Consider the following 21,918-nt stretch of genomic DNA (forward strand, 5'->3'; position numbering starts at 1 on the left):
GGCAGGAGCAGCATCTCTGGTGTGACCGAGGCAGCAAGGCAACAAAGCGAGAGGGAAGTCACTCAGGATACCAGACAGCTGGTCCAGAACACTTGTGAAGGAGACATCCGGAAAGAACGAGTGAACTGGCCAACTGCAACAAAAGAATGGGAGATGTTTGATTGCGACGTGGACCAGGTGCTGGAAGCAGACTGCAGGAGATGTGGGGAAATAGCTTAAGGCCATGTCCTCAATAATCTGGAGCATGGGCACCGAGTGCTTCGGAAGGAAAGAGCTGAAAGTCAGAGCAAACACCCAGCCCAAGGAAAATAGATGCATGAAGGAGATAGCAACCCTGAGAGGGAATTTGCAGAAACTGAAGAAGGCCTTTTGCAAAGTGACAGCGGATGAGAAACCAGGACTGACAGAACTCCGAAAGAACCTGAGGGAGCACATTAAAACCTTGCAGCGAGCTGAGTGTCACCGCCGAGATAGGAAGCAGCAGTTGAAGGAAAGGGTAGCTTTCAGCAAGAAGACATTCCAATACCTGTCAAAACTCCTGGGCGACAAAAGATCAGGGGACTTGAAAGCAGCCCTGTCGACAGGGGGGACAACCGGGTCTGTTGTCCCGGGCCCCAGGGCCAGGGGGGCCCATCAAAGAGGCCAGCAATTTATTTATTTAAAGTCTATAATTTTAAATATAATCTTGAAATCTTTCATTAATATAAAATTCTGTACTCAAAATAAGCTCAATGGCTAAAATATAAAGTGGGGAAAATAAGTATTTAGTCTGTCACCAATTGTGCAAGTTCTCCCACTTAAAAAGATGAGAAAGGCCTGTAATTGACATCATAGGTAGACCTCAACTATGAGAGACAAAATGTGAAAAAAATTTGAGAAAATCATTTTGTCTGACTTTTAAAGAATTTATTTGCAAATAATGGTGGAAAGTAAGTATTTGGTCACCTACAAACAAGCAAGATTTCTGGCTGTCACAGACCTGTAACTTCTTTTTTTAAGAGGCTCCTCTTTCCCCCACTCATTACCTGTATTAATGGCTCCTGTTTGAAGTCGTTAACAGTATAAAAGACACCTGCCCACAACCTCAAACAGTCACACTCCAAACTCCACTATGGTGACGACGAAAGAGCTGTCGGAGGACACCAGAAACCGAATTGTAGACCTGCACCAGGCTGGGAAAACTGAATCTGCAATAGGCAAGCAGCTTGGTGTGAAGAAATCTACTGTGGGAGCAATAATCAGAAAATGGAAAACCTACAAGACCACTACTAATCTCCCTCGATCTGGGGCTCCACGCAAGATCTCAGCCCGTGGGGTCAAAATGATCACAAGAACGGTGAGGAAAAATCCCAGAACCACAAGGGGGGATCTAGTGAATGACCTGCAGAAAGCTGGGACCAACGTTACAAAGGCTACCATCAGCAACACACTACGACGCCAGGGACTCAGATCTTGCAGTGCCAGACGTGTCCCCCTGCTTAAGCCAGTCCATATCCAGGCACGTCTGAAGTTTGCTAGAGAGCATTTGGATGTTCCAGAAGAGTATTGGGAGAATGTCATATGGTCAGATGAAACCAAAGTAGAACTATTTGGTAAAAACACAACTCGTCGTGTTTGGAGGACAGTGAATGCTGAGTTGCATCCAAAGAACACCATACCAACTGGGAAGCATGGGGGTGGCAACATCATGCTTTGGGGCTGTTTCTCTGCAAAGGGACCAGGACGACTGGTCCGTGTACATGAAAGAATGAATGGGGCCATGTATTGTGAGATTTTGGGTGCAAACCTCCTTCCATCAGCAAGGGCAATGAAGATGAAACGTGACTGGGTCTTTTAGCATGACAATGATCCCAAGCACACTGCCAGGGCAACAAAGGAGTGGCTTCGTAAGAAACGTTTCAAAGTCCTGGAGTGGCCTAGCCAGTCTCCCGATCTCAACCCCATCGAAAACCTTTGGAGGGAGTTAAAAGTCCGTGTTGCCCGCCGACAGCCCCAAAACATCACTGTTCTAGAGGAGATCTGCATGGAGGAATGGGCCAACATACCAGCAACAGTGTGTGCCAACCTTGTGAAGACTTACAGAAAATGTTTGACCTCTGTCATTACCAACAGAGGATATACAACAAAGTATTGAGATGAACATTTGTTATTGACCAAATACTTATTTTCCACCATTATTTGCAAATAAATTCTTTAAAAGTCAGACAAAATGATTTTCTCAATTTTTTTTTCACATTTTGTCTCTCATAGTTGAGGTCTACCTATGATGTCAATTACCGGCCTCATCTTTTTAAGTGGGAGAACTTGCACAATTGGTCACTGACTAAATACTTATTTTCCCCACTGTATATGTTTTTTACCTATCTGCATATTTTCCATTAAGTGCATACACCCCCACCTCCCACTGAAAAATGGTTTGATCCAGCACCGACTATAGCCGGCTGGTACCCGCCCAACAGCGGGAAATACAGTGGTGGATAGTTAAAGTAAACAGAAATCTGGAGCGCAGAAAAAAAGGAAAAACATTTACCTGACAAATTTTAATGTTGCATTGTGTTCCAGGTTTGAAAAGTGCTGGAATTTAGGCTAAAGTACTTGAAAATGCTTGAAATTGTAACTACTTTGTTTCACAACAAATAGCTGTCTGACTGAACAGTTTTCTTGTATTACGTTAACAAATACGAGCCTCTTGTAATTCCAGGACGAAACATGAGAGAACGTGAAGACGTTAAGGTTGGGCGTTTTGAAAATAAACCACCATTAAATAATGTGATAAAAAGCGAATTATTTTGAATCATTTCGAGTATATGTATAAATATTTAACTTTATTAAGTTTAACGTGCTGGGAAATATTGAAATGGACTGAAAGTGACGTACAAGTGCTTTAATTCCACCTTGTGGAATTTGTTCATTGCGCTGAGATGGAGAAATTCATCAAACCAGCCGAACCAATGATTCTCTTCAAGACAGAGGAACCAAGCTGGCAGGAAGTGAACAGTTTAAAAAAAAAGCCAGAGGAAAATCGGCTCCAGTGCCCAATGGCATCTTGTGCAATGTTTACAAGCATTGCAAAAGGCTCAGGAGACGACTCTGGAAGCTACTGACAGTGGCATGGAAAAAGAACTACATTCCTGATGACTGGCTGGTTGCAGAGGGGTGCTTTATCCCTAAGGAAGAGAACTCTTCTGGGATCAAGCAGTTTCGCACCATCTCACTGCTCAGTGTAGAAGCTAAGATCTTCCTGGGGATCCTGGCAAAGAGGTTGACCACCTTTATGTTGGAAAACAAGTATATGGACACTGCAGTTCAAAAAGGTGAAATTCCAGGGATATCTGGTTGTCTTGAACACACCAGTGTTATCTCCAAAATGATGGATGCGAAGAGAAACCATGGCAACCTGGCAGTTCTGTGGCTCGATCTATCAAATGCCTATGGAACAATACCCCACAAGTTAGTGGAGCTGACGTTGAAGACCTACCATATCCCAGAGCGATTTCAGAAGCTCCTGCAGTACTACAACAGATTCACCTGTGGAGAATTCACCACTAACTGGCAGAGACTGGAAGTGGGGGTTGTCACGGGCTACACAATTTCAGTGATTCTGTTTTCCGCAGTAATGATCCTTCTCGTTAAGTCAGCAGAGAAGTTGGGCCGAGGTGCAGTACTCGCAAGTGGTGTTCAGATGCTGCCCATTCGAGTGTTCATGGACAACCTCACCATAACAGCTAAATCAGTGCCAAAAGGAAGATGAATTTTGGAGGACTTGGTGGAGATCACCAATTGGGCAAGGATGGAGTTAAACCGGCAAAATCCTTTGGCCTAGTACTGAAGAAGTTCAGGGGCCTCATTTATAAAACTCTGCGTAGCTTCTGGAGTGAAAGTGTGCACACGCACAAAAAACAGAAAATGGCGTACGCCCCAAAAAATTCAGATTTAAAAAAGCGTGCATACGCACACCTGAACGCTGTTTCCTCTATAAATCACAACCTGCTTGTAAGTGTGCGCAGGTGACCCAGCCTCGCGTTCCGCCTCCGCACCGCCCACATTTACCCATAAAAGGTCCATGCAAATCACGCAATGAATATTTAAATGTGGGATTCCCCATTCATTCTGAGTGGGATAATGGAAGAACGCAAGCCAAAGAAGCGGAATTTCGGTGAATGTGAAGTAGAGGCCCTTGTTTCGGAGGTAGAGGCAAGGAAGGATGTGTTGTTTGGTGGCCTTAGTAGTGGCATTACCAACAAACGCAAGTGTGTTGAGTGGCAACATGTGGCTGCAGCAGTAAATAATGTTAGTTCCACAAGCCGAACAGTTGCAGAGGTAAAGAAAAAGTCAGATTTAAAAGTCGACGCAAAAAAGAGAATTGCTTTGCACAGAAAGAGTGTAACTGCAAGTGGAGGGGGAAAGGCTACACCTGCACCCTCTCATTTTCATGAGAGGATGGCATCAATAATTGGGGAACCCCTGTTAAGTGGAGTTGTGAGTGAGAAGGAGAGTGACACAGACTTGGCTGATGAACACTGCACAGAAGAACCAGGTAACACACACACATTATATAATACATTTTTATATAAAATTTTATTTATTTATTTACACAAAACTAAGATTCTAAGATTTCTTCTTAGAATTGTTTATTGAACTATTTAACTGCCTTATTTAAAGAGAGGACCATGGATGTTGAGAGTGGCCATGAAGCTGAAGACTGCCAACTCGGCCCCAGCGGTGTCTCCGGTGCCCCACGTACCCCCTTCGACGTCTCTGGTGCCCCACATGCCCCCAGCAGCGGCCGCGTTCTCACGGAAGCTGTGCTGCAAACACAAATCGACACAATTGCAGCAATTGACAGGCTAACAACCAGTGATGTCAGTAACGCGTTACTTAGTAACGCGTTACTCTAATCTTACCACTTTTTTCGGTAACGAGTAATATAACGCGCTACTATTTCCAGTCCAGTAATCAGATTAAAGTTACTTATCCAAATAACTGTGCGTTACTATTTATATTTTCCCTAGTAAAATATATATTTTTGCTTTCTTCTTGGCTCAGTTCTACTTTTGCGTCTGACCGTAGCGCTCGACTCCGCACGCTGCGCGCGACCCTGTGAGAGCGCGAGCACGTTTTACAAATCATTCTGTGCAGTGTCCTCCCGTAACGATATGTGGTAGTGTAAAGAAACACCCCTCAAAAACAGGGGAAGGAACATTTACCTGACCAATTTTAATGTTGCTTTGTGTTCCACGTTTGAAAAGTGCTGGAATTTTGACTAACGTAGCCTACTTTAAATTGCTTGAAATTGTAATGGTATTTCGTTTCACAAGCTGTCTGACTGAACTGGGGTGGGTTTCCCGAAACGTTCGTAGCGCTAAGTACTTCTTAACCTCGTACGTTTCACAAGAGGTTACGAAGTACTTGGCGCTACGAACGTTTCGGGAAACCCACCCCAGTTCGCTTGTATTACGTTTACAAATAAATTTACAAATAATACCGCGCAGCTACACAAACGTAATGTCAGGAGATACTGTAGCGACTCCTACTCCTCACGGCGAGTCTTGCCCTTTAAGTGACACTGGGGGGGCGGAGCCTGCGCGAGCCAGGGTTGCGTTATCAATAAAGTTTCCCTCCTCGGGATTTTTGGATTAAGCAGTTTCTGCCTCGGTTACCGAACCTGCTTCAATACATTGTTACTGTTAAAAATGCACTTCCATTAAAGTGAGTATTGGAAAAATTAATTTTGCTGCTGAATGTAACTATTAAAGTAACTTGTAATCTAACGTAGTTACTTTTAAAATCAAGTAATATGTAACGTAACTAAGTTACTTTTAAAAGGAGTAATCAGTAATCAGTAATCGGATTACTTTCTCAAGGTAACTTAGCCATCACTGCTAACAACTGAGATGCGAGAAATAAAGGAGGTACTATCCGAAATATCAAGCACATTAAAAGGACTTGTTAAAAAATACATTTTGCGTTTATCTTCAGTTATTTATAATCGAAGCATCACATCCTCGCGCAGTCTGGCCGCTTGGGGATTAAGAGAGTCTGGGTGTGGATCTGCTTCAGGGTCCTCTGGTTGGTTGGCAGGTAACAAGGGAAGGTCATTCTTCTGTGCTATACTGTGTAGTACAGCACATGCTCTCACAATCTGGCAAACTTTTTCTGGCCGGTAAAGCAGTCTACCACCTGATGCATCTAAACAACGCCATCGGCCTTTTAGCAGCCCGATGGTGCACTCCACAACAGAGCGCGACAGAGCGTGTGCGTCATTGTAGCGTCTTTGTTCTCTGCTCTGTGGGTTGAGGAATGGAGTGAGAAGCCAGCGCTGAAGGGGATAGCCACTGTCACCTATAAATATGGTGCAAAAATAAGGCTGCTAATAGATTATTGCACGTACACTGAAAAAACAATCCATTGGCAAAAACTACACAAAATATGTTATATATAAACGTATATGCTTATTTGAAGAAAAATTTCTGCCAATGGGGTAAGCAAATTTTTCTTAGTATATGCAAAATCAAAATCTCAAAATGACCAGTAAGTTTTTACTTACCAAGAAGCCAACCATCCGATACAGCTCCATTTTCAAGCCGGTTTCCTACACTACTATTCCTCAGAATAAAGGAATCATGCGTTGAACCAGGCCATCGAGCAATCACATTGGTTAAAACCATGGTCGCATCACAAATAACCTGTACGTTTATAGAATGAAACTGCTTTCGGTTGATGAAAGCAGCTTCATTCTGGCTCGGCGCTCTTATAGCAACATGAGTGCAGTCAATTGCTCCGATTACATTGGGGAAACCGGCCACTGCTGCAAATTGCGCTTTGAGCCTGTTCATTTGCAGTGTAAGGAAATCTGATGTACCGACTTGTCAATCTGATTATGCCAACTAATACAGCTGGCATTATGGAGCTTAAAGATGGTTGAGAGATTCCTTTTTTTTTTTTTTTTTTAATTAAATGGCCCACCTCCACCCCCCCATCTTTGGAGGACAACTTTGTTTTATGTACAGTTCAAATGACAATTATAACAATTATAACAATATGCAAAGTGATAATTATTGGGGTTAGGTGGACCAAGAAAAGAGGGGGAGAGAAAGAATAAAAAGGGAAAAGACAGAAGGGCAGGGGAAAATAAATAAATAAATAAATAATAATTATATATAAAGAAAAAAAAAAAAACCCAACCAGCTCGAATGACCACAGCAAAGTAAAGCAGAAAGACATTTAGCACAAATGACGTGATGTATGTGTGAATGTGTGTTTATGTGTAACCTAGTTGTGCAACATGGGATAAATTTACGGAATGTACGGAATGCAAGAGTAGAAAGCTGCGACAACATTCCCCCAGAGGCCAGAGGTAGGCAGAGAAAGACCCGGGAATCCCACCCGCCCTCGGCCCCCCCAGGAGCTGTGGAGCCCCAGGGCAGCACTTCTCAGTGACCCTCGCATGCCCGCCCCCACAGGCGGGAGAGTGAGAACCCCGGACAGCGCCCCCACAGCCAAGGAGTGCAGGTCCCGGGGAACCAGAGGAAACAGAGCCCCCCCAGGATACCCCCCCCCCCCGCCGTGGGCCGGTAGCAAAGCCCCAGCGACACGCGCCCTGGAAAACCACCCGGCAGGGCCCCCCTCCCGCCGAGGAGCCCCGAGCCGCCCCGGACCACAACCGCCCCCATGCCGGAGCACCAGGCCGGGCCCCAGAAACCCAAGGCGCCCCCCTCCGGAGCGCAGCAGCTACCACAGGGGAGCAGCCGGAAGCGGACCAGGCACGACTAGCCCCCGACCCAGAACCAGCCGTCCTCACTCATACACTCAACTCATATATGCATTTGCCCCTATACACCTTATATACACCCCTACCATGCACACACCCACACCCATCCCCATACACATACACACACGCGCCCCCAAACTCACCTTCACATGTAGACCCTCACACATATACACCTACACGCACATGCACATTCATCCCAACATGACTTCCTCCACACATCCGACCACACCCATATACACTCTTGCGCACATGGGCCTACCCCCAAATGTGCCCACACCCCAATATATACACACATACCCATATATTCCCCCCAACATGTACTCATTCACCTACCTGTATAAAAAGATAGGACAAAGACACACATACCTCCAAACCAACACACCCTCCGTGGCAGGGGCAAATGGCTGGACCAGCAAGGATCGGTAGTAGTTTCAGGATGCTACCAGCCCGGCCCCGCGCTAGCGACCCACCCCCACCCCTGCAGGAAACGTGTGAAGGAAGGCCTTCCACTCCTCCCCGAGTGCTGTGTTGTGTGTAGGTGTTGGTGTATATGTATGTGTGGTAGTGTGTGATACTATGGTGCTGTTAAAATTGAGGGGACAGGTGTTGGGACCAACGTGGACAAAGCCCCGGGTCACTGGCCAGCGTTTGTCCACACCGTCCCCTCAAAGGCCCTCAATGTCTAAGGTGCAGTAAAAACTGACGGACAGACAGTGGTGAGGAGACGGGTGAACCATGGCAGCAGGCCCACCTCGTCAACCTCTGGTTACACGCCTGCCCCCCAGGATCCTAAATGTACAAGGACTGTGTGCGTGCGTGTGTGTGTGTGTGTATATGTGTGGGGGGTGGGTGGGTGGTAATGCGTAGGTCCAGAGGAAATGGTCCTCTGGAAGAGGAGAGCCAGCTAGCTGAGAGATGGTTGAGAGATTCCTGATCTGTCTGCTAATTCTCTCTGAAAACTACCTGTCGCCAGGAATCCAAGGGTTGTTAGCACCTGTAAGTGGACATGTACAGCCCGATTCCGTAACGTGGGTCTCTGTAAATCTGTCCCCAACTCAGCAGGAACCTGCTGTAAACCAGTTTTTAACTGAGTCAGGCCAGTTTTGTGTGGCATATTCTTATGTTGCTTAACACTTTCCTGTATAAATAAATAAAGAAAGAAAGAAAGCACACAGTTCCATGAGAGTGGCTCTTGGAAACCTAAATCGGCTCATTAACCAGTCATCATAATTCGCAAAAAAATCTTCTTGATCTCTGAAAACACGTTGTCGCCGTATTTGTTGGTTGACTAGGTCTTCAAGTAATGCCAAAAACGCCATTATGACAGACAGTGCTTCAGCCTTTTCTGCCTATTTATAGAGCTGCTATTTTATGCCATTACGTACAGCTGTTTATGCTCGTAATTATATGCAACTATTACCAGCCCTTAACATCTTTCCTCTCTCTTTATTATACAGTATAATTTGTTGCAATAATAATACTAATAATAATGAATAGCACCTTTAGATTTTAAAACTGTGACAAAACAGATAATACAAATACATTTTAAATAAACTACAGAGTGAAATACCCCAGTTAGTAGAAAGATAATGCTACATATACATATAATGCAGAATAAGATACATACATAAACTATACATGCAGGCCAAAAACATAACTGAACAAGTGATGCTTAATTTTCCTTAATCTTGCGTCCTTACTCTTGATTTATGCACTATGAACTAATAAGCGGAAGAAATGAAGGCTTGTGCATTTACTTACAATTCCCTACCTTATCACATGGATGTCACTAATTCCCACTCTCTCTGCAATCTTTTGAAGGGATACGGATGCCTCAAACTTTGCTTAAATATACACTCGTTTTCACGCCAAGTATTTTTTTATAAATCACAGATCTTACGTGAGATGATGCGTACGCACATTTCAGGCCCTTTTTTGTGCGTACGCACCCTTTATAAATGAGGCCCCAGGATCGGTTCACTTCAAGATCGGAGAAAACACCATCCCAACTGTACAAGAGGAACCTGTGAAGTGCTTGGGGAAGTGGTACAGGGTGGACCTCAACGACAGGCAGTGTGAAGGAGATGCCAAGCAGAAACTTGGATGACATCTCTGAATAAGTGCGGCCTCCTGGGCAAGTATAAGGCCTGGGGGTACCAACATGGGGTTCTCCCCAGATTGCTCTGGCCTCTCCTGGTCTACGAGGCACCTGTGTCCACAGTTGATGGTCTGGAAAGGAAGTTGAACACCTACCTGAGGAGATGGCAAAAAGCGTTTGCTCCATTGGTCTTTACAGCACAGGCAGCAAGCTACAGCTGCCAATAACATCAGTGGTGGAAGAGTTTAAGTCGACAAAAACACGCCAGGCCGAGACGAGAAAGTACGCCAGGCAGACATCGTCATCAGGACAGGCCGAAAGTGGTCAGCTGGCAGAGCACTAAAGGAGGCAGAGGACCGACTGCATCATGCAGACATTGTTGGTTCAGTAGGCCAGGGAAGGCTTGGCGTGGGTTGCTGCACCAAAACAAGCTGGAACAAAGCAGACCCAAAGAGGAGGCGAGGCTTAGTGCAGAAAGAGGTCCGAAAGGCGGAGGAGGAAAGGCTGTCAAGGCTGTAGGCAAACAAGGCAGCTGGACTAGATGGGAGAGTGCGAGAGAAAGAGCTGACCTGGCAGGACATCTGGAGCATGGAAGGCCACCGGATCAAGTTCCTGTTGTGTTCTGTATACAATGTCCTACCTACCCCCTCAAACCTCCATACTTGGGGAATGGTCAAGAGCCCCAGCTGCAAGGTCTGCAGAAGGACAGTTAACCTTGTGCATGTCCTCTCCTCATGCCAAGCAAGCCTAGCCAATGGCAAGTTCCAGTGGCGACACAACCAGATTCTTGCACAGTTGACAGATGGGATAACTAAAGGGTCTCGCTTCATAAATTTCATCAGGGCAGGAAAAAGGGAATAGCAAGAGGGAGGAGCAAGGGGGTCCTGGCCATGGCAAATCACTGGGAGATGCGGGCAGACCTGAAGAAGCAGCTCAAATTACCAGAGAATATAGCCCACACTAGCCTGAGACCAGATATTGTCCTGTGGTCTAAAGGTACCAAACAGGTGGTGCTTATCGAGCTGACTGTTCTCTGGGAAGAAAGGATGGAGGAGGCACATGAGCGTAAGCTGAGGAAATACCAAGCGCTCATCCTCGAGAGCCAGAGAAATGGATGGAAGACCAGGAATCTCCCAGTGGAGGTGGAATGCAGAGACTTTGTAAGGCAGTCACTTTGGAGATCCCTTGGACCGCTGGGGATGGAAGGGCTGGCCAGGAAGCAGCTGGTAGCCAACACCATCAAGTGGGCAGAGGAGGCATCATGCTGGATTTGGATGCAGCGGGAGGTGTGGTGGCAGAGCCAAAGTACTGAGGGACCAAAGGATTGAAGACAGAGTTGGGTGGCATTCAGTGGGGTGGATCCAGGATGCTGGACCTGCCGATGAGCCCCTCCGAAGTGTCATGGGCTTAAATCAACGAAACACCAGTGAAGGGGGGTGCCCATTTGACAATCTCCTGAAGCCGCCAATCTCCTATTCCAGTCACAGAGACTGGATGGTGCCTTGAGGGAAGGAGACAGGAAGAGCGATGCCACTGGTCCACAGATGGTGCAGGACAGAGTACCTGTAAAGGTGGGCCAGTTGCGAAACCCTTATCGTATTTTGCATATTGTGTGGACGTCAATTTAAACCACCATTGATTTAAATATATATAGCTCATGTGCCAGTGATTAGCATGTGGCTCCGGCAGGTTCATCTATAGCAGCATAACTAAAGGGAGGGTTTCAGAGGTGACCACAATCATGAGGGCTCACTAAGACATTGCTTTCCAGTCAAGTCATTGTCACAACTAGAGTGATGCCATGACACAGCTGGATGACATCTTCAACATCAAGATGTTGGAACTGTGTCAGAATCTCGCATTGGAGCTGGAAGGCTATTCCATAATTGAGGGGCTTTGAAGGAGAAAGCTCTGCCTCCGGCAGTAGTCTTACAAAATTTTGGGACTAAGAGAAGTCCAGCATTTTGGGAGCGCAAATGGCGAGATGGGTTATAGTAAGCAATGAGTTCACTCAGATATTGTGGGGCAAGACCATTTAACGCCTTATAGGTTAACAGAAGAATTTTAAATTCAATTCGATATTTAATGGAGAGTGGAGAACAGCATCTTCCTATGGACAGACTGGAGAAAAACACCTTCGCCTAGGACATGGGGGAGCCAGGACCAACACCGTGCTGTTGTTACTATTGTTGATGAACCCCATCCTTCTTGTTACTACTGCCTGATGGTTTCCAGCAGGTGGCTTTAAAACAACCAGTGAATAAACAGCCACTGCTAAGGTGTCCAAGAGGTAGCAAATGCTTAACAACCAGGACTTAACTAGAGTATGGAACAATGTTAGCTGTGCAAACTGTATACTGCACAAACCCAGTCAAGAACACCAACAGTGAGCCATGTGTATAAAATAAAGTCCTCACCTTTGAGATATTGCACAACTCCTAGACTCCAAAGTCTGCAGAGCTGCTTTATGAGAAACGCCTGTTAGCCTATATAGTCCCTAATGGCCACTTTTTACATTAGACAGGCATCTTGAAGCTGTAGGTGCAATAACTTGGCAAAGATATCTAGTAGCACACTACGTTTTACTGGTCTTAGTTTTAAGTGCTGAACTGCAAGTGTTAAAAGGTGGTAATGCCGTGTTGAAAGTGGTCTGACACCACAAAAATTATCCCAAGGCAGAAAACAGACCACTTACTTGCATGTTGGATTCAGACAATAAAACACGCTAGTCTACACCATCACTGGACTATTAAACTGCATCTCATTATCGAATGTTGTCTAGCCAACATTAACTACTGAACTACTACTTAACCGGCTAAATGACAAGTGTCATCTTACATGGTAATGCCAAGAAAGAAAAAACGTTATGAGTTTAGTCGTTCACAAGAACTGTACATGTTAAAATACCTCACAACTTTCTTTACAAAACATGCATCCCACTCTTTGGTTTTGGGAAGGATTTACAATAAAATCATACAGCTACCCTGAGTGCCGCCCTTTTCGCAGTTGGACCGGCTTCTCCGTTGCTCACGTAGCACAAACTCCAGGCAAGACGGCTGAACAGGCCGAGTGATCAAATTTCAATGTGGTTTTCCTTGTTTATCACAGGTACAAAACACAAATACACGGATATTGGCCTTTTTCTTTTTTAATAATAATAAAAAAATCTCAGCTTGGACAAATGACACCCATCTTTCAGCCAAAATACTGTGGAATATTTGCTGCTCTAAATAGTGTTCATAACACAGTGTACATTATGTGTAAGGGTCATTATGTGGGCTTAACCTGCTTAGCCAGCCTCTCTGCCTATACGGTACATTAGTTGATGTTTTTTCTTCACTTTTTTTTTCTTCACAACAGCTTGCGATGTAAGTCCAATACTGTGAGAGGCCCCTCTCTCTACCCCGCAGTGGTGCCTTGTTAGCCACAAGGGGGCAGTATAGGGTATGCTTAGAAATGGAAGGGGATGAAAGGCGGGGCACAGAGAGGAGAGGCATAATTAGTTGGCTTTGGCACGGAGCTGAGCTCGTTTGCCCATGACGGCCTAGAAGCCGGTCTTGATGCTGGCCACAGAGCAGCGTTAGTGGCACGTCTCGCATTGCAGGAAGTAGAGGCGTGTGTCCTTCTGCAGGATGGTGTCCGGTGAGCGGCAAGTGTGACAGGTCACGTATTCCTCTGGGGAGGGGGGAAACAAATAATTTAAAAAACAGTATAAAATTTAGACCAAACTGTTGTGATCTGGAGGAAGAGAAACAGAGCCAGGCAATAAGGCCAAGAACACCATAACTGAAAATATTTTCATGTTTCATAATACACGTGTTTATACATGACATTTTCCAATATAAAGTAGACACACCCCGATAAGGCACTAAATATTAATTTAGTGTTCATTAAAATGTACTATGCACAAATAGGAGGGACAAAATCCCTTGGCAGAAAAATCATTAATGTAAAATAATTAGGTCATATCCAACCAGCTAATTGCTATTACAGATCTGAAGTGTCAGACCACAGATAGGTTGGTTATGCCTCTCGATTGGTATGAATTAGCCATCTGTCTGGTTTCAGAGTTCTCCACGGCACTGAGACAGCACTAGTTAAGGTAGTAAATGACCTGAGATTGAATAAGGATGCATGCAAACGCTCAGTCCTTTTTCTGCTGGATTTAAGCACCGCTTTTGACACAGTTGATCATGAAATACTTCTTGATCGACTACAGAGCTGGGTAGGCCTTAGTGGCTTAGTCTTAGACTAGTTTAGATCGTATCTAACTGGGCGTGATTACTATGTTGCATTAGATACCGGTTCCTCCACACGTCAAAAAATAACTTGTTGCGTCCCCCAAGGATCAATTCTTGGGCCGTTACTCTTCAACCTATATATGCTTCCGTTACCACATATCATTAACAAACATGGTATTAGTTATCATCAATATGCAGATGACACTCACCTTTACATTTCTCTAGAACCTAAAGCCCTAAAATCAATTTGCTCATTGTTTGACTGCATAGGTGATATACAGACATGAATGTCTGAATTTTCTGCAATTAAATAAAGAGAAGACAGAGGTTCTTGTTCTTGGTAGTGATTCACAAAAGAATAATGTCCAGACTTATTTAAATCAAATGAATCGGAATGCCAAACTGTGTTAAGAACCTGGGTGTCACCTTTAAAAATGAGCTCAGCTTCAAATCACACATCATAACTAAATGCAAGACAGCTTATTTTCACATTCGAAACATTGCTAAGGTCCAAGATATGCTCTCTCCTTCTGACAGTGAAAAACTTGTCCATGAATTTATCACATCAAGTCTAGATTATTATAACGCTGTTCTACCTGCTCTTCCAAAGAGCTCTATTTCTCATCTACAGCGAGTTCAGGACGCTGCTGCAAGGGTTCTGACCCGCAGGAGAAAGAGAGATCATATTACACCTGCACTCCACTCACTGCACTGGATACCTGTAAGCTTTAGAATAGATTAAGGTTCTAGTGATGGTTTTTTTAAATGTCTTCATGGTCTTGCTCCTCTTTACCTCAGTGAAATGATGATTAGATATATTCCAGTCAGGTCTTTCAGGTCTTCAAACAGTAATCTACTGGTGATTCCTAAAAGCAGATTAAAGATTTGCGAGGATGCTTTTAGCCACTATGGTCCAAAGCTCTGGAACTCTCTTCCTGAAGAGCTCAGAGGCATCCCTGAACAGCTTCAAGAAGAGTCTCAAAACCTTCCTGTTTTGATCTGCTTTTAGTTAAGAAACTAACTCTGTTCTAATTATTTTAAGTTTTCCAGATTATTATCTTATTTACTTTACTTTTTTTTTTTTTTTTACATTATTTTATTTAGTATTTATTGGTATTTCCTTATTATTATTATTTGTCATTATTTTATTGTTTCCTTTTTATCTAATTTCTTCTAACATTTTCTTTTTGTCTTATCTTTGCTTCCTTTTAATGTTTCTTTTTATTTATTCTGTAAAGCACTTTGAGTTGCATGCATGTATGAAAGGTGCTATACAAGATGATTATATTATTATTATCATCATATGTTTTGTCCCTCTCCGAGCCTGCCAAAGCTGGGCCAGTATGAGAGCTGAATGTGATGCCATCTAGTTTTTTGCCCTCATCATCCTCTAGTGCTGTAAACAGAAAAAGTAGAAATGTTTATTCATTTGTTTTCCAGTCCTCCAACAGGATCATCATCAGAGATCTCTGTTCAGAACACAACACATTCCTGACGGGACTTGCACCATGATGAACCATGAAATGGAGGCTGGAAAACCTTTTTTGGATACCCAACCACACTATCAAAATGTCACGTACAACTGGCTCACATGCCCACATTCCTGAAACACAGAGCAGTTGATGGTCCACTTACCATCATCTTTCTCGACTGCTTCACCCTCTTCCACAAAGTCCACCTTCTTGGACGACTTCTTCGCTGGTAACATCCAGGTCGTCATCTTCCACCACATCATGCTGCTCGCCCTCAATCTTCAGCTCCTGGGCACCAATACAAATCCAAGATGAGTTTCTTCAACTCTCATTGCATCAGACACAACGGCACAGAAGTCCGATCAAATATAGATTTTGCTTCTACGTCAGGCAATTTGTACCATATTCATAATGAAGGTGATCAGGTTTTTGTTTTTATTTTAAAGCAGTTTTGTTAATACTGTGAAGTTCTGATCTGCAGTATGATGGTTAGCAACCTTCATGCCCTCCTCGACTTCATTGTCAAACACTTTCTTGGGCTTTTTTCTTTTTCTTCTGATTAAAGAAATTTAAATCATCCAGGTCATCTGTTTGCTCTGTGGAAGTGCAAAACAACAATGTGAAGATTCTTTCCATCATCGATTTTCACAAACACAACTTGAACATTCTCAAACACAGTAAATCAGCATAGCCAAGAGATCAAGGATTTTGACAACTTACATTAACTTTGTGTTAAAAAATAAAACACACAAACATCAGTCTGTTCAGTAATCAGTGTTCCAAGAGAAGCCCAAATAAATATTAACAAATATGAGTCAACAACTATGTTTTCTGACTTAAGCCCCTCACAGCACTGTATACATGTCTGACAGCACAGCAGAGGGGAGTGAGCGGTGCTGAGACCCTGGTAAAACGCTCCACTCTCCGCACCTTTCTTCCTCCCATCCTCCTCCTCCAGCTCCACCTCACGCTCCTCCCCAGCCTCAGGCTCTGCCACTTGACCATGTGTCTGAACAAGGCTTTCAGGTATCTACCCCAGCACTCAAACCAGGAACCCAGGCCGAGAGGCATAGCATCAGTGGTCCAAAAAACAGATACTAAACTCAAGAATGACAGTGTTTGGTGAAAATAAACTGCCAGTTTAATAACCTTACAATAAAACCTGCAAATACCATGATGAATTACACTAAAAATGTCTGTAACAAAAAGAGAAAATAAAGAAAAAGAAATGCACAAGCAGCCAAGTTGGAAAAAAAATAGAGTTCATAATCCCCAACTCCAAAACACACGTGAACGTACACACACACTCTCAAACAGATACGCACTCACACACATACACTCATACACACACTCCTTCACTCACCCAATGTACACAACAAATATGGATCTGCTATTCAGAACTACCATGTTAAATTCACAAATAAAAAATGACTGGACTTGCCGACGTCGGCAAATTCACCCTGTGAGCCCCCCAGCCCAGACCCCGTCGCTGGTGCCTGTGTGAGGGGCTTCAGTGTGTGTCTTGCTTCAGGTGGGTTTAATTTATGGGGGACAGGAGCTTAAGTGGAAATATGGGGTAGAATTGTAGAGTGGGGTGGTGTGGATGGGAAGGTTTGTGGAATCCATTTGTGTGTGTTTGTTTCTTTAAGATGAATGTGTGTGCGCACACGCGGTTGTTTGGAGGTCAGTGCAGATCCTCTAGTTCTCTACCACACCCACGTCTTCAGTCTGGGTTTCTGACGTCCACAGCTACAAAGGCAACAAGACACAAACCACTAAAACGTTGCACAGCACTGACCAAACAGGTAATGAAACACTGGAGTGACTGCGTGAGTGTGGGGTGCAGGCGAGGTGGCGTACGGTGAGATTGTCCCTTAGTAGCTGCATGATCAATGTGCTGTCCTTGTAGGAGTCCTCGTTTAGGGTGTCAAGCTCAGCAATGGCTTCATCAAAGGCCTGGAAACAAACTCAGTTCCTTAGCAGCATGTTCATTTTGACCCTCTAATAAACCCTAACTGCGATGTTTTGGCTCATGACATGTATGATGTTTATGCTAGATTTGGCACAAATCTATTAATGTCAGTGGTGGTCACGTGTCCTCTTACCGTCTTGGCAAGGTTGCAGGCCTTATCAGGGTTGTTGAGGATCTCGTAGAAGAAGACAGAGAAGTTCAGAGCCAGACCAAGCCGGATGGGATGTGTGGGCTGCATTTCCTTCTTGCTGATATCAAACGCATCTTTGTAGGCCGTCTCAGAGTTTTCAACTGTTTCTGAATGGAGAGACGACACACGCTAAATTATACCCAATTATATAGAGAATTTGTCCTTGCAGCCATCATTCTTTCACAGGGCAGTCATGGAACCAGTCTTGTGACCGGAGGGACATGGGTTCAAGCCCCAGGACATGACTGTGAAGTTCCCTTGAGCAAGGCACTTAACCTCAACTGCTCCCCGGGTGCCGGGTTAAGGCTGCCCACTGCTCTAGGCAAGTGTGCACCACAACCCCTAGTGATTACTAGTGTGTGTGTGTTATCACTGCACAGATGTATGTGCAGGACAAATTTCGATTGGGGTGAAAAAAAATCACAATTGACAACTATGGCACATTTATTTACATAATTCGTATAGAAGACCTGAGAATTCTAACTTACTTGGTTTTTCTTCTGCAGACGCCACTTCAGACAGGTACCTATGATAATCGCCTTTCATTTTCAGGTAAAAGACCTTGCTCTCAGGTTGAGTGGAATTGGGAATGAGAACTGTATCCAGTAGGCTCTGAAGAAACAAGGAGTGAAAACATGAAGAACCCATGAAGCTGAACTATATTTTAAATAATTTCTTTGCTTAGAAATTAAACATGCTCAGCGGTTCTTAGATGAAAAATATAGAACAGTAAGGGAATTTTGAGGAACATGGCAAAAATGGGGAAAATACATTTTAAAACCCATGAAATTACTGCAATTAACAGCCAGCAAACATGTGAGGTTGCAGGGTGGCATTACCAGAACATCACCACAGATCTCCTTCAGCTCTTCCTCAATCTTGGTGCGATACTCGCGGGCCATCTGCTGTTTGCTCTCGATGCCCTCGGTCTTCTGCTCGATGCTGGAGATGACGCGCCAGGAGGAGCGCCGTGCCCCAACCACGTTCTTGTAGGCCACGGAGAGCAGGTTGCGCTCCTCGTTGGACAGCTCCACACCACCCTCGGTCACCACCTTCATGGCGTTGGCCATGTCGTCATAACGCTCTGCCTGCTCAGCCAGCTTGGCTTTCTCCACCAAGTCGTTCTTGTCCATTTTCAGACTGGCAAACACAAATGGGGACAGAATGTGAGTCAATAGGACAAAGCATTTCAGTTTCTGACTGAACTGTACTTCTCCACATTTGATGGTTTTCAGAATATCAAGGTATACCTTTGTGAAAATGTTGATACCACTGTAGAGGTTATTCTAATGGTAAAAATAGTGGAAAAGTCTATTTCAGCCTCTCTGGTTTCAGTGCCTGCTGCATTTGACGGCGCCCTTAACCAAGCACTTTTGGTGTAAATCTGTCACATCCTTAGATGCATCATTTAAGGGGAACATAAGCTGAACAAATGGAAAAACATCTCACCCTATTCACACATGAAACTTGTGCACTTTCTGAGGTGGAGAATGAAGATTTCATAACATTGTAGAATACGTACATCGTGAAGCCAATTCAATAAGATAAATCCTAAGAAATCGGGTTCTTTTGAAGTTACAGACGTAGAAAAATCTGTTTGCATTCTCCAGATAATTATTTTGTGTACGACGTCAACAAATAAAAAGGACCATCGCAGATAGAATTTTTAAAATACTCTCGTTTTGCGATTAAGCAGCTTCTTAAAGCCACAAGATGTCACAAATATTACAAGGTACTAATTAGGGCATGACCCATTTAAACACCGCCGCATGTCCGATCACTTGGGAAATGCTGTGCTGCATCGCCACGGTTAAACATTTTGTTCATATCAGCTAGCGAAACATGGACATAAGGGGCTACCCTGCGACTCACAGGACGGAACCAGCTAGCTAGTGACACAGCTAGTTCTCGACCCGCCGCTAACACTGCACAACAAATTTTTTTTCAAGTCTTGCTTCCTGAAAAGTTTTAGGTGATTGTGACAGGTACCTATAAGGTATGCACAAATATAGTTAGTTTTACTGCACCACGTAGGAACTCTAAGAAATAGACATTTATATGTTTACCTATTTAACACATTTATGTTCCGCATGAGCCATTAAGTTCAACAGAATTAAAATGTGTTGCTCCTGATTTTCTTTTGTATTCAACTTCTGGTGCATCACGTTGCAGTAAGCATTGATGGATTCCAGTTGCCCTGGTGTCGTTTCCGGTCCTGGTGAAACCGCTCACAGTGTTCGTCACTGACAGCGCCGAGATTAACAGGGAAGAAGTCCCAAGTGTGATTGAAGGAAATTAATCTTGAGTCACATGTTGCACTTCATTTTCTGGTATGCGCGGAGAGGTTTGTCTACGACTTCAATGTAGTTTGGCGCTCTGTAACTGCCCAGAAATTTGTCAACAAGGTCGTTGAAGGCTTTCCAGGCAATTTTTCCTGGCCAACTAACAGCTCTTCAAACTGCTTGTCACTCATAACCTGTCTGATCTGGGGACCAACAAAATTGCCTTCTTCGATCTTCACGTCACTTATTCTTGGAAACATCCGTCTTAAATTGCGAAAACCTTCACCTTCCTTGTTCAGTGCTTTCACAAAATTCTTCAGGAGTCCAAGTTTTATGTGTAGAGGAGGCAAAAATATCTTTGCCAGCTCGACAAGCGGTTAGTGTGCAACATTTTTCTGTCCTGGAACTAACTTTTTGCACATTCACAGATGAAACAACAGTACTTGGTATAGCCGAACTGCAGTGCCAGTAACAGAGCAACGACTTTCAGATCTCCACAGATATTCCAGTTGTACCTGCTATACTGGATGTGGTTGAGCAACAGTTCCATATTCTCATACGTTTCCTTCAACGTTGCCATTGTGTAGCAGAACAGCTTTCAGGCCTAGCACTGACAAATCAATGAGACGCCACTCTTCTGCATTGTGATCACAACCCAAGGCTGAGAACAATCCTTCAATGTTACAACAGAAACAGAGACTGTCGACTTGTGCAAAATAAAAAAATTGGTGATATCATGATGTCGGCTTCTAAACATAGAAATGTTCATGTTCATACCTGGTGACAGCAGACACCATCCCTGCATCCTGGAACCCAGCGACTCGGCTTTTGCTTTTGACAGACCCAAATCTCTGACCAAATCGTTCAATTCTGACTGTGTTATCAGATGTGGATCACCTGATGAGCAAGGTTCAAAATCTGGGTCAATGTCACCGTCAGTACCCTGCACTGGAGTTTCTGGGTCGTCTAAGGTCCAATCCTCGGGTGATTTCGGAGTTGGGAGACTGTCTTCATGTGGCACAGGTCCCATTGCTGAAGGCAGATTAGGATATACATGCCTGGACATGCCCAAGTTGCACAAACTGTTGCTGATAAGTCACTTACTGGAGTGAGATGTTTGGATAAAAATGTAAGCAAAATTGTGATAAAACTGAAGATTTCAGCAGCTAAACACGCGAGCTAAGCTACTTAGATACACAAAAATACGCGCACCAACAAAAACGGGGGTGGCGGCGTTTGTGTAGTTTTATATAAATTACCCAGCCCACTGGGACGTCACATCACATTCTAATTCCCAAAAAAAAGGTTTAAGGGTCGCGACAACAAAACGTTTCCAGCGCGGCGCCGTTGTTGGTTTAGAGGGAGTCGGGGAGGCCTTGAGGAGGCGGGGAGTCGCCGGCCCAGCCCGCTCCTTCTCCTGCTAACGGGCTAGCCGCTGCGCTCGAGCGCCGCTAACGTCCGCGAGCGTCACCTTCGCGCTGAGGCGCCGATACCGAAGAAACGGCTGCGTGCGGCACACGGCGAGACTTGTTGTAACCGGTAACACGGAAACTCACAGTTAGATGGCGTTTTACTCCCGCTTTTATGTAGGAAAGATACAGTCAGAGTGTCCGTCCTCCTTCTCGCTCTTCAGTCGCTCTGGGCAGTACCACTTCCGCTAAACATGACACATCCGCTTCCTACACACCGTGCCAACGCGAGCTTATCGACCAGCTAGTTGTACATTTTTTTAACGTATCAAACAACAATTCTCAAAGATACCATACAATATCTACAAATAAACATATCACCCTTAGTGATATACATTTTCTATAACATGTACCTTGATATATTAATTAGTACAATAAACATCCCTTATGGTCACATAAACTGTTACATTACACATTAGATAA

At 44.3% G+C, this 21,918-nt stretch overlaps 1 protein-coding gene and 1 pseudogene across 5 annotated transcripts; one reads left to right on the top strand and one right to left on the bottom strand.

The window, feature by feature from the left end:
- Window positions 1-244: 244 nt before the first annotated feature.
- The window catches only part of LOC143493230 (uncharacterized), a 181,951-nt pseudogene continuing 160,277 nt past the window's right edge, over window positions 245-21,918 (top strand).
- Window positions 13,002-21,721, bottom strand: LOC143493263 (14-3-3 protein beta/alpha-B-like). 5 transcript variants are annotated; one of them, XM_076991574.1, is made up of 9 exons: window positions 21,583-21,689; window positions 20,804-20,923; window positions 18,584-18,884; window positions 18,233-18,356; window positions 17,688-17,851; window positions 17,443-17,538; window positions 16,080-17,331; window positions 15,746-15,870; window positions 13,002-13,544 (listed from the first exon to the last, which is right to left on the bottom strand). In XM_076991574.1, the coding sequence occupies exons 2-7, from the start codon at window positions 20,821-20,823 to the stop codon at window positions 17,281-17,283; spliced, it is 756 nt and encodes a 251-aa protein (XP_076847689.1). In that variant the 5' UTR covers window positions 20,824-20,923; window positions 21,583-21,689; the 3' UTR covers window positions 13,002-13,544; window positions 15,746-15,870; window positions 16,080-17,280. The 5 variants fall into 5 exon arrangements, with proteins under 5 accessions (XP_076847689.1, XP_076847688.1, XP_076847687.1 ...); XM_076991573.1 differs by lacking the exons at window positions 20,804-20,923; window positions 21,583-21,689 and adding an exon at window positions 19,811-20,739 and having other exon boundaries at window positions 16,080-16,178; window positions 17,250-17,331; XM_076991572.1 differs by lacking the exons at window positions 20,804-20,923; window positions 21,583-21,689 and adding an exon at window positions 19,811-20,737 and having other exon boundaries at window positions 16,080-16,178; window positions 16,513-17,331.

The sequence above is a fragment of the Brachyhypopomus gauderio genome, unplaced genomic scaffold (assembly GCF_052324685.1).
Source record: "Brachyhypopomus gauderio isolate BG-103 unplaced genomic scaffold, BGAUD_0.2 sc83, whole genome shotgun sequence".
Lineage (NCBI taxonomy): Eukaryota > Metazoa > Chordata > Actinopteri > Gymnotiformes > Hypopomidae > Brachyhypopomus > Brachyhypopomus gauderio.